The 14671-nt window shown below is 42.5% G+C and overlaps 2 protein-coding genes and 1 long non-coding RNA gene across 7 annotated transcripts in view; 2 read left to right on the top strand and 1 right to left on the bottom strand.

The window, feature by feature from the left end:
- The first annotated feature begins 119 nt into the window (after positions 1 to 119).
- On the top strand, positions 120 to 8374 carry TMED8 (transmembrane p24 trafficking protein family member 8). Its single transcript, XM_026057154.1, has 6 exons — positions 120 to 171; positions 1381 to 1459; positions 4043 to 4157; positions 5119 to 5260; positions 5546 to 5845; positions 6531 to 8374. The coding sequence occupies exons 1-6, from the start codon at positions 135 to 137 to the stop codon at positions 6746 to 6748; spliced, it is 891 nt and encodes a 296-aa protein (XP_025912939.1). The 5' UTR covers positions 120 to 134; the 3' UTR covers positions 6749 to 8374.
- Positions 4435 to 7026, bottom strand: LOC112961712. Its single transcript, XR_003252100.1, has 2 exons — positions 6945 to 7026; positions 4435 to 5241 (listed from the first exon to the last, which is right to left on the bottom strand). It is a non-coding gene; the product is annotated as an uncharacterized LOC112961712 (long non-coding RNA).
- Positions 6720 to 14671, top strand: part of LOC112961708 — an 18967-nt gene continuing 11015 nt past the window's right edge. For all 5 annotated transcript variants that reach the window (XR_003252096.1, XM_026057150.1, XM_026057149.1 and 2 more), the window contains exon 1: positions 6720 to 6784. The gene's annotated coding sequence lies outside the window, so the exon portion shown is untranslated. The remainder of the gene's footprint in view (positions 6785 to 14671) is intronic.

Genomic DNA, 14671 nt, shown 5'->3' with positions numbered 1-14671 from the left:
GGGCCCGGCCCGGGGGGCTGCGGCGGCGGGGGGGGCCCGGCCCGGGGAGCCGCGGGGGCAGGAGCAGCGCCGCGAGGAATAGACCTCACAGCAGGCGTCCCCTGTTCCCGTGCGCTCGCAGCGCTCGGGTTAGCATGACAACCTCGCTCGGGTTTTCCAAAGACTGTGCAGGTACCTAAACTAAAGCATCTGAAGTATTTCGGATGGCCGTTGGTTGGATTAAGCAACAAATATGCAAAAGCAAATATTTTCGTTGTGGTCTTATGCCCAGGAAGAATGCTGTAAGTTTTTCTTTCCTTGGCCTTTTTCCTTGTTTCTTGAGGAGAAGTCTTATTTCCAGGATCGCCTTTTGTTTATGTGGAAAATACAGTACCCCTTGCAAAGAACCAAGCAGTCCTTGCATAACATTTACAAAATCAGGTAGCTTGGCTACGAGGGGGAGAAGCAGCAATCTGTGATGTCTAGAGGTACACTGCTACATATGTTACCTGTACTCCAGTGACTTACGGGGGTTTGTCAGCTAACCTGTGACTTGTATGTTTGAAAGTATGGCAACAGTTCCCTGCCCTTATTTCCTGTAGAAGAAAGGGTGAGAATTGAAGGAGCTGTAGATAATAGGGTGTTTTCCCTCATAAAAGGGGCCCCTTCCAGTCAAGAGTAGGAATACTCTGGATATTTGGTCTCTTGTCAACTGCAGGCCTGATGCTTTATGCCTGTGGTCTGGAGATGTCTTCCAACTCTGAACTATCTTTATGAAAGAGCTAGTGACTGTAATACATATTTTTAGAGAGCTGTAAAATCTGGAACTTGTCAATGCCTAGTTCACTGCCTCAATGCAATCAGACAGTGGAGCTGCAGAGCACATGCCGCAGTCATGTGGGGACAGAGTTTTCTCAGAGTTTTCCCAGAGTTTGAGAGACTCAGGGGAGACTGGGAGACTTCTTTAGACAGTCTTGTTAGCACTGACCTACAAATTTCCATCTACTCAGTACACTGTGGGAGCCAATGCAGGACTGTTTTCTCCAGGGCTTTGTCAGCCCAGTTTTAAATGATGAAATGTGGCCTTGTTCTTTACTCTTGAAACTGAGAATGGTGGTTTCTGAAAGAATCCTGTTTCTGAGAGTGGTACTGTACCAAAAACATGCTTTTTTGTGTGYGTGTGTGTGTTCCCTTCTTAGGGTCATTAGAGACAACTGAAATTTTTTCTGTCCTGCAAGGAGACGGCCTGTAACATGAAAAGCTTGTTGGCACAGCTCTTGTTTCCACAGCTTTCTGACCTTACCAATATTTGAGTGCTGGCTATAGTTTGCCATCCTATCTGCATATTTTAAAGACTAAAATTTATTTCACCTTCTCTCCATATATTCTGCTTATTACTAGAAAATGAAGATTCAACCCAAAAGACGGAGCCTGCAGATCAGCCAGTTGATTCTTTGGAGTCTAGTACTTCACAGCGCAGGTAGGAAAATATTTTTGTGTGTTGTGACCCATGTGCATGACAATTTGTTTCACTCCCGTGTCTGGCAGTTGCTTCAATCTAGGTGAAGAGAAAGGATTGGAGACTGAACTATCTGCTTTCAGACAGTATGTACTGGGATCAGTATAGGAAGAGCTGTTCTTATTATGATTGTTTTAGAGCTTATAAAATAATAATGTGTGGGTCATGGCTCAGCCATTAAAACCACAGAATCATTTAGGTTGAAAGGAACCCTGAAAGGTTATATAGTCAAACCTCAATAAGAGCTAATACATTTTCGACAGGAAATTGCTCTCTCCATTCTGTCTGAAGGATGCTTTAATAATTAAGCATTCTCACTGTGTATAATCCCAGGGGCAGCTGGGAAAGAAACCACCTTTTGCTGTTTTCTTGACAATGTTTTTTTCTTTCCTCGTTGTCCTTGTTCTTCATTCTGTCCTTAATATTACTGATACACTGCATTATCAAGTGTTTGGCTTGTTATCTGTTTGTTGGGCACGTGGTACTTGTGGCCTAGTCATTGGACTGGTTACAAGCACTAACACTGTATGCATGCTGTGCAGCATACAACTTCAGAAACGTGTGAGCTGAATAGGTGAGGCATTAGGTTACTCCACTCAGTAAACAACAACCTTGTTAAAAAAAAAAAAAAAAAAAAACCTTATTTACTAAAATAGCAATTGAAGGTCATCTTGCCTGAATGCTAATGAAATTTTGTATCAGCCTTCTTGACTCCAAACATATTTCCTTCCATCTCTCTTTACTATGTCCTCTAATTTTCTTCAAAGAAATATTTGTTTGTTAGATCTCCTTTGAAAGGGGGTCATCCAAAAGGGGTGTATGAAGGAGAATCAGCTGAACTTTGTCTTTGTAAATCTGCTTATAAAGCCTGTACAACTCTTCTTAATCTTGGTGTGATACTCTTGGGCTTCAGTGATGTTTGGAGAAAAAGAAAAAAAATCTCAAGCTGTCAGCTCCTGGGGTGATGGGGAACCTTTTGAGCAGATGTGTACATGTATGGTAGCAAGTGACCAAATAGCCCATCTGGTGTGACCTTTGTTAAGGTAAAAAGCAAATGTGGTGGAAAATGATGATATAGAAGTCCTAATTTGTTTTGGACTGCCAAAGAAACAGTCACGAATCACTGTGACAGCTCTTCCTTTAAAAAACTATCCCCTCCAAGTGTCCCTTCTTTTCTTCTGCCGTGTATCTGCTGACATTTTGAGTATCCTAGCATTCAGCTCATTTGAGCTGCTCTTACAGACATTCTGGTGTATTGTGCCATTTCCAGGAGAGGAAATTGCAGCATTGAGAGAATTTTGCTAAGGAAGAAACGGCTTTATTTCAGGATCCAGCCTCCTCTACCTATAGGAGTACAGATCTGGAAACAAAAGGCACATTTGCCCTGTTCTGATCTCCTTCTTTATGGATACAACACAGAACATGTCTGAATTAAGCTGTTTCTGTTTATTTTCTTTTTCTTTTAATTATTTACTTTAAAACTATTCCACACTATATTCATAGCCTGCCCCTTTACTAATCAGAATATTTCTGATTCCTAAAAGCAGAAATTTCAGGAAATGTACATATTTTCCATAACTGCTACATTCTCCTGTTTCTGATCTTTTAGACTTAGGCAACTGGCATTGGTTTTGTACTGCCATGAGGGGAGTGGTTTGCTTCTCAAAAATGAGACCGTTTCTATTCTTATTAAAGACTAGGTTACTTCTTATAACAGTTTCACATAGTACCAAAGAGTATGACAGAGGAAACAGTTATGACATGCATTTAAATTTGTTTGGGATAATAACTCTTTCCAGCAATAGACAGCATGTAGCAATTTGTTTTTAATAGCAATTAAAAAAAAAATCTTCAACAGAGAATGAATGCCAAGGGTGTTTCTTTTAATGTTTTTTCTTTTACTGCTCTTGTCACAGTGTGGTGCTTGGACTTCTTTACTATTATCGTGCTGCCATTGCACAATTTATGGCTTGCTTGTTGGTACGGCATATTGAATATGGTGGAGATGGACCTGTGTGTCCTCTGTATCTCTTGGATTTGCTAATAGGAAAGACATGATGGGCCACTTGAATACAAGGCATTTTCAGGATGGCTTTCAAAACTGTTTTGAATTCTTTCACTGATCCAGCTGACCTGTGATGAGATATGTAGATATTATATAGTGGCTGGCATAGAAGTTGTCCTTTCTTCAGCAGAAAAGATACTACTGACTTCTGGACTTAGTATAGTGTTAACAAGCTAGCATGCTTGAGGGGAGTGCTGTGAATTGCTGCTCTCTAAAGGACAATAAATAGGGAACAAGCTCACTGGAGTTGCTCCCTCTGGCTAGTATAGAAGGAAGACAGAGCTGCAGATCAGGGCAGAACTGGAGTGAAAAGAACCCTTCATTCCAGGTGGCAGGTACTGGTTATGTTATAGGAAGCTTGTTTTCCCCAGTCTATTTGAATTTTAATCCTGAAGTGGAGTGGTTTCTGTTGTGGCTGTGGTCTGCCGCTTGTGTCCTGAGTTTAAGTACTGAATTGAAATGCTCTATTCCTCTGAGAGGTCGCAGATTGGGTCACTTGCACAGGATTTGAAGGAAGAAGATGGCACGTTGGAGGACCAGGAAGTAACTGAATTACAGGACAAGCTGTCTGACCAAATCCATTCTCCCAAAGAGGTAGGTGGGGTCTTCTTATGTCAAAAAGCAAGGAAAGAGGTACAGCAACATTTCTTCTGTTCTACTGCTGTGCTTGTGGCTGTGGGACTGAGGCTTCAAGGACTGTGTTGAGACAAAAGTAATATCAATGTAGTTTCAGTTATATTTCTTCTATACATTAGCAGGAAGAAAGCGTTGCCAGTCTGCCTTGTAAAATCCCTCTTGTATCTTGGGCTAGTCTTTGCTCCCTTGCTGTTTTTTGGCTCACTAAGGCTTCAGGGTTATTCTCACCTTCTGCCTTTTGTCCAGGACTTCTGGGAATTCCCTTCTAGTAGATTTATTGAAGAAAGAGCTGAAGGGACTCTGCTATCTTTTGTGGGTTTTTTGTTTTTGTTTGGTGAGCAGCCAATTTGTTTGCATTACAAATAGAGTCAGGAAAATCTGCACAAGTCGCACCTGGCTCAGGAGCTGTGTGTTCGCATATATGAGGAGAGAGTTGACCCTGCTAAACCAGATGAACGTTTAACTAGGACACAGCAAATGTCAGTGCAGTTGTGGCTGCAGTCAGATGCAGTCAGAGCTGAAGGGCTGTCCCTGGAGAGAGAGTGTCTTGGGAATGCTTTCTGAGAGTAGTCAGCTAAATTTGGAAGGCTGTTGCTCTGCAAGTGATGACAATTAACTTTGAGGTAGATACCCAGATGTACCTGTCCAGAGAGACTGCCTCCTGGGGAGGCCAAGGTGTGTGTAATATGTGACATCAATGTGGCATTTGACTTTGGAATTCATAGCCTTGGTGTTGTGGGGGAAATAATGCAGAGACATGCGTCAGAGCTAGCCAGTTCTTTTGTAACTGTAACAGAAGCTTCTGCAGGGCTGACTTGGCTTCAGAAAGATGCTTGGATTACTAACCAGTTGTTTTAAATCCAGTTAAGGAATTTTACTATTGTAGTCTTTGTGACAGTTGCTTATGTGCCTTGTGCAGGAAGCTGTTGTTCGGATGACCAAGTACCATGTACCTCAAGGAGCAGGGGATATAGTCATGATTCAGTCGGATCACACAGGTGCTGTGGATATCCTTTCAGCTGAGCTGGAGACTGCAGACCTCCTGGGGGAGCAGAGGAAAGGTGAGGCCTGAAAGGGCAGAACTTGTTAGATGACTCTGGGGCTGGTTTTTGAAGCATCAGTGCCTGCCCTAACCAGAAAAGAGCAGAGGCTGTCTTGCAGGCACTRCTGACTCCTGCTGGAAGTGTGGGCTTATGGCTAGCAAGTGGGAAAACTGCACATCTAAGGTTTCTGAGAGCAGGCTCCAGAATGCAAGAGCCTTATCAGGAATAGCTTCACTGTTTTCAGATAACAGTTTGCCAGTAGTGAAAAATAAGATAAGCTGATGGTCTTGTCCCTTCTCTCAGCTCAGCCTCCCCCTCTGGCTCCACCCACAACTTGGACTACTGAGAAGATGAAGGAATTCAAAGCCAAGATGGGAAAGGAGAAGAATGGCCGGATGGTGGTGAAGCGAGGTGAGGTGGTGACAGTCCGTGTGCCAACTCATCCTGATGGGAAACGTGTCTGCTGGGAGTTTGCTACAGATGACTACGACATTGGATTTGGAGTCTATTTTGACTGGACTACAGTTACGAGCACTGCCATTACTGTGCAGGTCAGCGAATCCAGTGATGAGGAGGATGAAGAGGAGGAGGAGGAAATTGAAGGTACTGGTGCAGAGCTTGTAAGGGTTAACTTGTGGAGCTTGTTGCCTTGCTACTGAGAGCATCTGTCAGATGCTGTAATTTCCATCTACTTTGTTTACTCAGCCCATTTGTTATCTCTGCAGCCTTTTGGGTTCTCGGTTACGCTGTGATGAGAAAGCATTTAGCATTTCCTGCTTCAGTGTATGTCAAAGTCCTTCTCCAAGAGCATTCTTAAATGGGGGGGTCTAGTATCTGAAATGAGTCTTGCAGGGACCTGTCCTCTTTGGGGAATCCCTATGGAGAAGTGAATTGATGACATACAGAAACAGTGAGGTTATTGCTAAGACCCTTCCCAGCTTTCTTTTGCCCCAAGTCAGTATCACTGGACGACTGTGAGAACTTCTTGTGGTGTGTGTAAAAGTAGTCAGGTGTCTAAAAGGTATCACCAGGGAGAGGAGGCCAGGCAGGCGGGTGTCCCATCGGTATTCCCAAAAGAACTGGTTTTCAATGTATTCTTTGTCACAGTAAAGAAAGCTGGACTCTGTGAGCAGAGGTCAGGGCAGACATTACATATAATGCTATCATAGTCAGCTTTTCTTATATCTGTGTACCTGTGGTATATTCTGGGCTTGTTGATCATTTTCTAGACTGTCTGATGCCTTAACTGGCTCTGGCCTATTTAATTTGTCTCCTCTCTCCTATTCAGGACTTGCCCCTGTTGGTGATGTGGAAAGGGGCTCCAAAAGCTATCTGCGGAACCGYTATGGGGAGATCATGCCTGTCTATCGGAGAGACAGCCATCGGGAGGTGCAGGCAGGCAGCCATGACTACCCAGGCGAGGGCATCTACCTCCTCAAATTCGATAACTCCTACTCTCTCCTCCGCAATAAGACTCTGTTCTTTCACATCTATTACACCAGCTGAAGGAATGGAGGGGGCAGGGACGGCAGGCAAGTAATGGTGAGTGTAGCAGGCTGCCACCCAGCCCTGGTACTCCCTAATGGGCACTGCTGTGTTACAGAGTCAAGGCACGATTCTGCCAGCTCTTCTTCAGATACAGACTGGCTTTCCTCCCACCCTCCTTCCCAGCTGACCCAGTGAAGAAGGTAGTTGTGACTACCTGATTGTCTGCAGGCAGCTGCCCTTTTGGTAAAACCTCAGGAGGCCTGGTCTGTATGGGCATCAGGCTGGGACTTTTTATCACAGCCAATAAATGTCCAGAGGTCAGGTTCAGGTGGTTGTAGCTTCCTTCTGTTGCACTGGTAGGAAATGAAGTCAAAATACTCCTTGATTTGTTACTGTTTTGTAAATAACTTTTCAGACTCTTCTGCTGCATATGTGTCACTAGAGGGCGGCTGTCAGCCAAAATGAGGCAAAGCATGACTGGCTGGTCACCTAACCACTGATAATCTCATCACTTACCACCACTACGTGTCACCACCAGCCAGTTCTTCCTTCCTTCACTTACTTGTGTGGGGATGCAATGTGGCCAGTGACAGCCTCTGTTGCAGTGGCCAGGTCATGCTACAACAGCCAGGCCCCAAACAATGCAGTAACTATGTGTTTGTACGAAGTGTGTGGTGGTGGGGTATACTTAGGGGTCCATAGGAAGATTTTCCTATGGATTGGGAATTGGATATTACATCTGTTGATTACAGGGATATGTAGGTGATTAAAACTCCAGTGACCACCAAGAGTGGTCTTTGTAATCCAGATGTGAAGTGGAAGAAAAGACTTACTGCAGTGCTGAATAAATACAAAACCAGCAAGCAGATTGAGATACAACCAATAAATATACAGTAGATGCTTCTTAGTAGCAGCATGTTGGTTCACTGGTATTGCTGCCAGCTGGATAACATAGTATATAGTAAGGAAAATGTGGKAAGTGTAGCTTGTCAGCTGCTATTGCTGTTACAAGGTATCGTTACAAAAGAACATCTGCTCAGAAGCTCAAAAGGTGTGGGATTTAACCAATCTTTTCTATAAGCTAGAATCAGCAAGGCCATTGCTAATCCTGACCATGTGGTAAAGGACAGAGTTCCTTGGCGTGTTTTGATGGCTAGCAATGGCATTAGTGATCACTTTCTGCTCAAGTGTTGGCAGAGTTGAACAAGGATTAACTTAATCCTTCAGAGATGAATTTTAAGTCACATTTATCTGTAACTCACTATAGTTCATTTTTTATTTTAATACTTAATCGTTCTCTTTTTTTAAGAATACTGTTGTATTTACATTTTGATACCTCTTTGCAGAGATACAAAATGGCTCTTTGCATGGTGATTCTAGTAGAGTTCTAAGTTCTATTTTTAAATCCTCCAGGTAATGCACCTCCACTTGGTCCACTCCCTCTTTTGAGAGGGAATGAGGGACAAAATGATTTTTGGGTAGTTAAAACCAAAGACTTCAATCTCCTAGGAGGGCTGCATATTTCCTATTAAGGCTCTATTTTAATGCTCTGCAATTTGCTCTGTAGTAAGATTCTTCTAACCTTCCCTGCTTATGTATTCACTGCCCTGAAGCACTTAAGTGAAAAAAAAAAAAAAAAAAAAAGAGAGAGAGAAACCTACAGTAAAGCAGCCCAAACTAGTCTTCCTCAGCAGGAAGAGTGGAAATGCAAAGGACATTGGCTGGAGCACAGTGACTTTCTGGGTGAGTAGGCAGGGAGCAGAGTTGGTCAGGACAAGGACCAGGGTAGTTGCTACTCTGGACCCTGAGATGGAGGAGAAAGCCTCCTTTCTCAAGGGAAAGAGAGAGTGAAGTAACCCAGCTGGGATGAACTGCAAAGCTGCCTTATTCAAGCAGGGGCAACTGTGAGAGAACCCACAGGGAGGTAGAACAGTAGGGCTTGGTGCCTGTCAGAGTAAGGTGCTCTTTCATTTAGCAACCAAGTTAGGAATATTTGTTCCCTTAAGCCYCTCTTGGGGGAGATGAAAGACCAATCTGTAGTCTTTGTACAGCCCTTGAATCAGACCTGAGCAACTTGGGTAAGGCTCTCCCCTTTTCTCATCCTTTGGCTGTCAGGTTCCTGGGCACTAGACAAAAAAGACCCTTCAGTCTGTTTCTGACTGAAATGTCAGAACTTCCCCACTCATTGACTGCCTTTGGTCCTCTGCTATATGCTCTGGAGGGCCCTGCATGTGCTTGCTAGTTAATGTATGATGCATTGTCTGGCACCCAGTCCACTTTCTAATTCAGGTTTTATTTATGACAAAGGGCATTTTGACCTGTGCATACATCAGATATTCTAGAATTACTGATCCTCAATTGCACAGCTTACTGCAGGCTAGTGAATTATAGCCAGTAAAAACTTTCTGTTGTATTGAGTCTCCCCACTGCTAATTTGCAACTCCTTCCCCCTCCCCGCCGTGCATCATAAACTGTCTTTTGCTCATATCGAAGTTGAAAATACATTTTGTCACATAGTAACAAACTGATGAAGCCCACCTCACAATTAATTTTAGTCACTCATTGAAACAAATAGTATGTACCAGTTATCAAGCAATAGTGGGTTTAGCTAAGATAAGTTGCTCTATAGACTGTGATCCTACTGCTCAGTTCTAGCTCTATGAAGTGGGGACCAACCTTTTTATGAGGCTCAAGTCATTTGTTCAGATCCGTCCCCATCTCTTAGTCTTTTTGACTAAAGCCAAATAGCAGCACTGAATATAGTGTGTCATCCCAATCAGATATATATGCTTGTCCTGAAAACACACTGTACCCATAGATATGCCTGCTGCAGTGGAACAGAAAGGGTTTGAAGTGTGTTATTTCTCTGCTTATGCTTCCCAGAAGTATCTGGTATCTCTTACAAACACAAAATAGTTTTAGGCATAGAGTATTTCATCTGCAGGAAACAGAAGCTTCACATTTGTACAGGATAATTCTTGGTTTTGTTTGCTTTTTAATTTCCATGTTACATGAACATGCTGTTTTGCTATTATTTAAATATCACTCATTATCCAAGTGACAACTTCTCTCTGGAAGGATAAATAGTGTTTATTCATTTTCTGATAAATCCAATAGCTTGGCTTTACAGCTTTGGTGATTAACAGCAGCCATTCCCATTCAAAATCAAAGACGTAGTTGGTTCAAAGAAGTAATCTGCCTGCTTTTCATGTATCCTTTTTTCTGCCTTCTCTGTCTCTTAGACTTGTATCTCATCCTGCTATTTGGCTGAAACAGTGTTGGAAACCTTTCTTAATTGGAGATCTACAAAAATAGACTTTTGGTCTAAGTGGACAAATGAGCTAAGAAGGCGGTTGCACTTCAGAGATGGAACTCAATTCTCTAGAAAGGAAAATTCCCTATTTGTTTCTGTGGAGGGAAGATAGGTTTTTAAAATGTGCTTTTTCTCTCTGTAAATTGTGTCTGGAAATGCAAAAAGCTCAATCAGGGAAGAAGCTTCTTTTGCATTTTGCAAAGTGTTTTTTGTTTGTTTTTTGAGTTTGCTTTCATGAAAGCACAAATTTTTTTTCCATTTTTGTTTTGAACATGACTTAAGTCTAGGAGTAAAATCTGCATATTCAACCAGAGACATAGGACAATCCCACAGTGCAGGACTTGCCTAAAAATCAGGTTGTGTAATTGTTTGTTTACAATAAAAAGTGCCCAGATTGTTATAAAGTTTCCATTAATATTGAAAATGTCATGAGCTACCCATTGTTTTCTCTTTTTTTTTCCCCCTATAGGTATAGTGTAGCAGCAGAAGTTTAAATTGTATGTGTTTCACTGAGGATTGAGAGCTAAAATTGCTTAAATGAGAGTCCACTTGTACAGATTTAATTTACTCTCAAACTCTTTGGAGGCCTGTAATACGGACTCATTTGAAAGGTTATTGGTGTCATATTTAGGCTAGTTTGAAATTAATGTTTGGGACCATTTAAAGGCTTGTTACGAATAATGAAGAACTATTTAAATGTACAGGTAAGATGAAAATACATGTTTAGATCTAAGGAGAGAAAGAGCTTAGTCTTCTGACTTCAGGTGCTAAGAAGAAAGTCGAGTTACTATGCAACTTAGTCTAAAAGATAACCACGCTCTTTTCTTTTTTGCTATGTGCACTTACCTCTTTGAAAGTGTGTGTGCGCATGTAACCTTCATTCATGGCCTGCAATGGGTCAGCTGCACAAAGCAGTTATTGTGGTGCTGGACCTGGTGAGGTGGGTTAGAGATAGAGGGGAACCTTGTCACATGGCTAGCTGCTGAAAGAAGTGCCCACCCTTGTGGGGAATAGGGGTAGAGAATGAATTCCTAAATGAGTTCATTTTTATCCCCATTGTTTATATTCTTCCTTCTTGTCTCGCTACCCTTACTAAAGCCACTCTATGGAGGATTTATCACAAGGTGCCTTAGGAACAAGGAGCGTGTTCGAAACAAGAGCCATAGATGTCATTAATCCAAGTTATTTTTTCTCCTTGTTTCTCTGCCCGGTTTGGGTAGAGGGGAGGCACTTCCTAAGGTCAGGTGAGGAGAGCCCCTATAGGTTGTTTCTGGAGTTTAAAACTGTTCAATAGACTGCCTTGTTGCTGAAAGATGAGTAGTAAAATGGAGTGTTTGAGTCTGCTGGTACCATAGGATATTCGCCTTTGAAAATTATATGCTGCTGTCAGGTATTAGGGAACACCAGAGGACTACTGCTTTTGATATGCTGTTGCCAAGCCTGAGGACCAGTGGAACACTAGCTAAACATATATAGCATTCCTTGTGGCCATTCATCATTTCCCCTAAGAGGAGTGTCTGAATTCAGCATTGTGGGCAGTGTGTGCTTATGTGTTGTGAGACTGAATGAAAGACCAAAGCAACAAAGAATTTTTGATGTAAATGTGGGAGAAAAATGACTATTTCTCCTCTTTTCCCAGATCTGGGAGACTATTCTATATATATTAATGTCATGTAGATCTAGAGGAACATCTGAATTGGTAGAATGGAAAATTGAGAACTGATCCTGTTAAAAACAGTGGCTAATTAGTCTGTGAAAGAAGTTGGGAGTTTAGCAGGAACCAAAATGATAGGTCACTTATTTAGATAAGTGGATTTGCAATAAATACTAAAACTTTAAAAGGTACATAAAACTTCAGAGTTCAAACACATCTTGTTATGAGGAGAGCCTCCCGTGGGATTATTCCACACTTGCCTCCAAAGAGTCTCTGGCACCTTATTCTGAAACACCTGGAGCTGACAGCAGTTGAAGACAGAACATCAGACTAGGTGGACGGTGAATCTGACTCCCCTTGGCAGTTCTGCATTTTGTTCTGAATTTTACACATTTCTCTCAAATGCATCATCTCAAGAAATGCCCTTTATCAGTCAGGGAGAGGAAGGCTTTTATGATTCTTGAATGAGTGCTGTCTAATTTGAGCCCATCTGTACTGATGAGTCAAGTCCCTTGGGCAAGAAGCTGGATGCCAGCCATTTAGCTTAGAGCTAAGAAGGCTTTGCCAAGTAATGACCTTAAAGTTTAGTAGCTATTTTCGAAAACTTTAAATGRCTGGAGATGGTCTCCCAGCAATCTCCAGGATGCCCTTGTGACTGCCTGCTCTTTTCAGAATGAAGCAATCTGCCCTCAACTCACTGCTACAAACTGCTAGTGTAGTCTTTCTGTGGTGAGTGTCTTGTAGCTGGTCATATCTTTCTGAGACYTATGTTCTTGTGAACTGTGATGGTTGTCAGTCCTAATCTATGTGAAGTGAATATTTTTTGATGTCCTGTAATTTCAAATTTGAGTTCTCTGTGTCATCCTGCTGCTTTTCATATCCTCCCAAGACATGAGTTTTAAACGGAGAAAAGGATATTTTAACAAAATGTAGCATGGAATGTCTTGCTGAATGGCACATATGAAGACTATATTTATAGTGTGCTTGCATTCCTTCTAGGCTTGGTTTGTATTGTTTGTTTGATATGTTGTGACTGATTTGTAATAGTGTATTGGAACCTATTCTCTTTAAATAAACTTTTCACTATGCAAACAAGATCTTTATCTTCTGTTACAGCAGGTGAGTGTTTTCATATGAAAAACTGAACTACAGACTTCCTAACAAAACAAGAACCTAATTAAGCTTATTTTTATGAGCAAAAAGGAGGCAAATATTTAAAATGCACCTTGCAGAGTTCTCAACATTCTAATTGCTAATGGATGGGAAAATGCTTTTACTGGCTTAGAGTACAGAAGCAGAGCATAGCTCCTGGAAGCTTAGTCAGCTAGTGGTTCTGGTTTCAGCCAAGCAATTTTTTGTCTGCTAAAATGACTTGCTGGGATGTTTTTTTTTTTCTTATTTTTATTCTTTGCATTCTCTACAAGGGTTAGGAATGTTTGAAGAACTGGAGAGGAATGAGCAAGTTCCCAAGCTCTTCCTTGTAAGTGACACAGGTGGAGTTGTATTGCCTTCCCTCTGATGCTTAATATTGGCACTTTTCACCTCCACTTGGAGAGATTCCTCTGCAGCTAATTATTTTGTTACTTCAGCTTTGGATTTAAAGGATTAAAAACATCTCTTCAATTATCTAGGGAAAGTGTTTGCCCTTCATAATTTCCTTATAGCTGCTTGCCCATGAGCATTATCTTACTATGAATAAGACTATTTAAATAGCTTGAAGGAAGAGTGTTCAGGGATCACCTGCTGGGCAAAATGAGAATTAATACCTGCAGCTTTAACCATCCATTCTTGTTTGTCCTGTTTGGAACTCGGTAGTTCAAGTACTGAAAATATTCACCTGGCTCTGTTCTTGTGCTCTGTTTGCTTGGAGCATTTCTACAAAATAACAGCAGCATTCATACAGAAGGTGAATCAAAGGGATAGATAGCCCTGCCATGTTAAAGATATTCAGTCTCTCTTAAGATAATGGACACAAACTAGCACTACAACTATTTGATTACCATGAACTTGCTATGAATCCCTGTACACTGTCTTGGCTCAGACTTATGCCCAAGAGGAAAATTAAAAGACTTTAAGGGAATGTAGGGCAGTGATATGAAATTTTATCAGGTTAATTTATTTCCCCCTGTTTTTCCACTGAGACTGCAGCAGAAACACCTTCCTGATGTTTGCTCTGATCACGTGCTGTTTAGCAACCCCCTTGCAGCAGGCTGCTTTGGTCCTGCTCTAGAAGTGACTCTTTCCCATTTCAGTTAGGGAAATGAGAGAATATCATTCCTTGGGCTGCTGAAATCCTGTCTTTGTCTTCAATGTTGTCTGGTTAGCAACAGCACAGTTTTAAAGTTAGCCTATCCATTGCTACGCAGATGGCTACACAGTGTAGCAAAGCATAAGCCGATTTTTGTAAATGGTACTCTACCATCCGCATGCCTTCTCTTGGTGGGAGTCCTGATTGCTGAATAAGTCAGGAAGCTTCATACCTGCTCCTTTTTATGTGAGCCAGAAATGTGCATAAATAACATTATTTAGGAATCAGAAAACAAATTACCCCTGCCCAAAAAGGGATGTGTGGCTTGGGCTCTAAAAGTGAAAACAAGTTGGTACCTGAGATGGGGATGTGGCCTGGCTGAGGATGGCCAGAGCACAGGTCGCGCCGCTCTCCTGATCTTCCCCTTGCCGGCAGGAGTAGCATCTCCACAGTTGCAGCCCGCTCCCTTGACTGCGCATCTAAAGAAGCGCAAGAAAAGCAGCACAGGAAAAGCACTGCTTCACGTGCTCGTGCCCGCGGCACGGAAGCGGCCCCGGGCCGCAGGGGAGCGACGCGGCGCAGAGCCGGTCCCGCGCTGCTGCCAGGCGACACGTGGAGGAAGAAATGCTGTGCGGGAGAGGGGACAGCGGGAATTCAGAAGCGCCCTTCTCGGGGGGGCTGCAGCCCGGCAGCAGCTGCCGCCGGGGCGGGGGCCGCGGGGGCGGC

This window comes from Apteryx rowi, unplaced genomic scaffold (genome assembly GCF_003343035.1).
Source record: "Apteryx rowi isolate R43461 unplaced genomic scaffold, aptRow1 scaffold_137, whole genome shotgun sequence".
NCBI lineage: Eukaryota > Metazoa > Chordata > Aves > Apterygiformes > Apterygidae > Apteryx > Apteryx rowi.
This window is presented reverse-complemented; position numbering and strand designations above follow the sequence as displayed.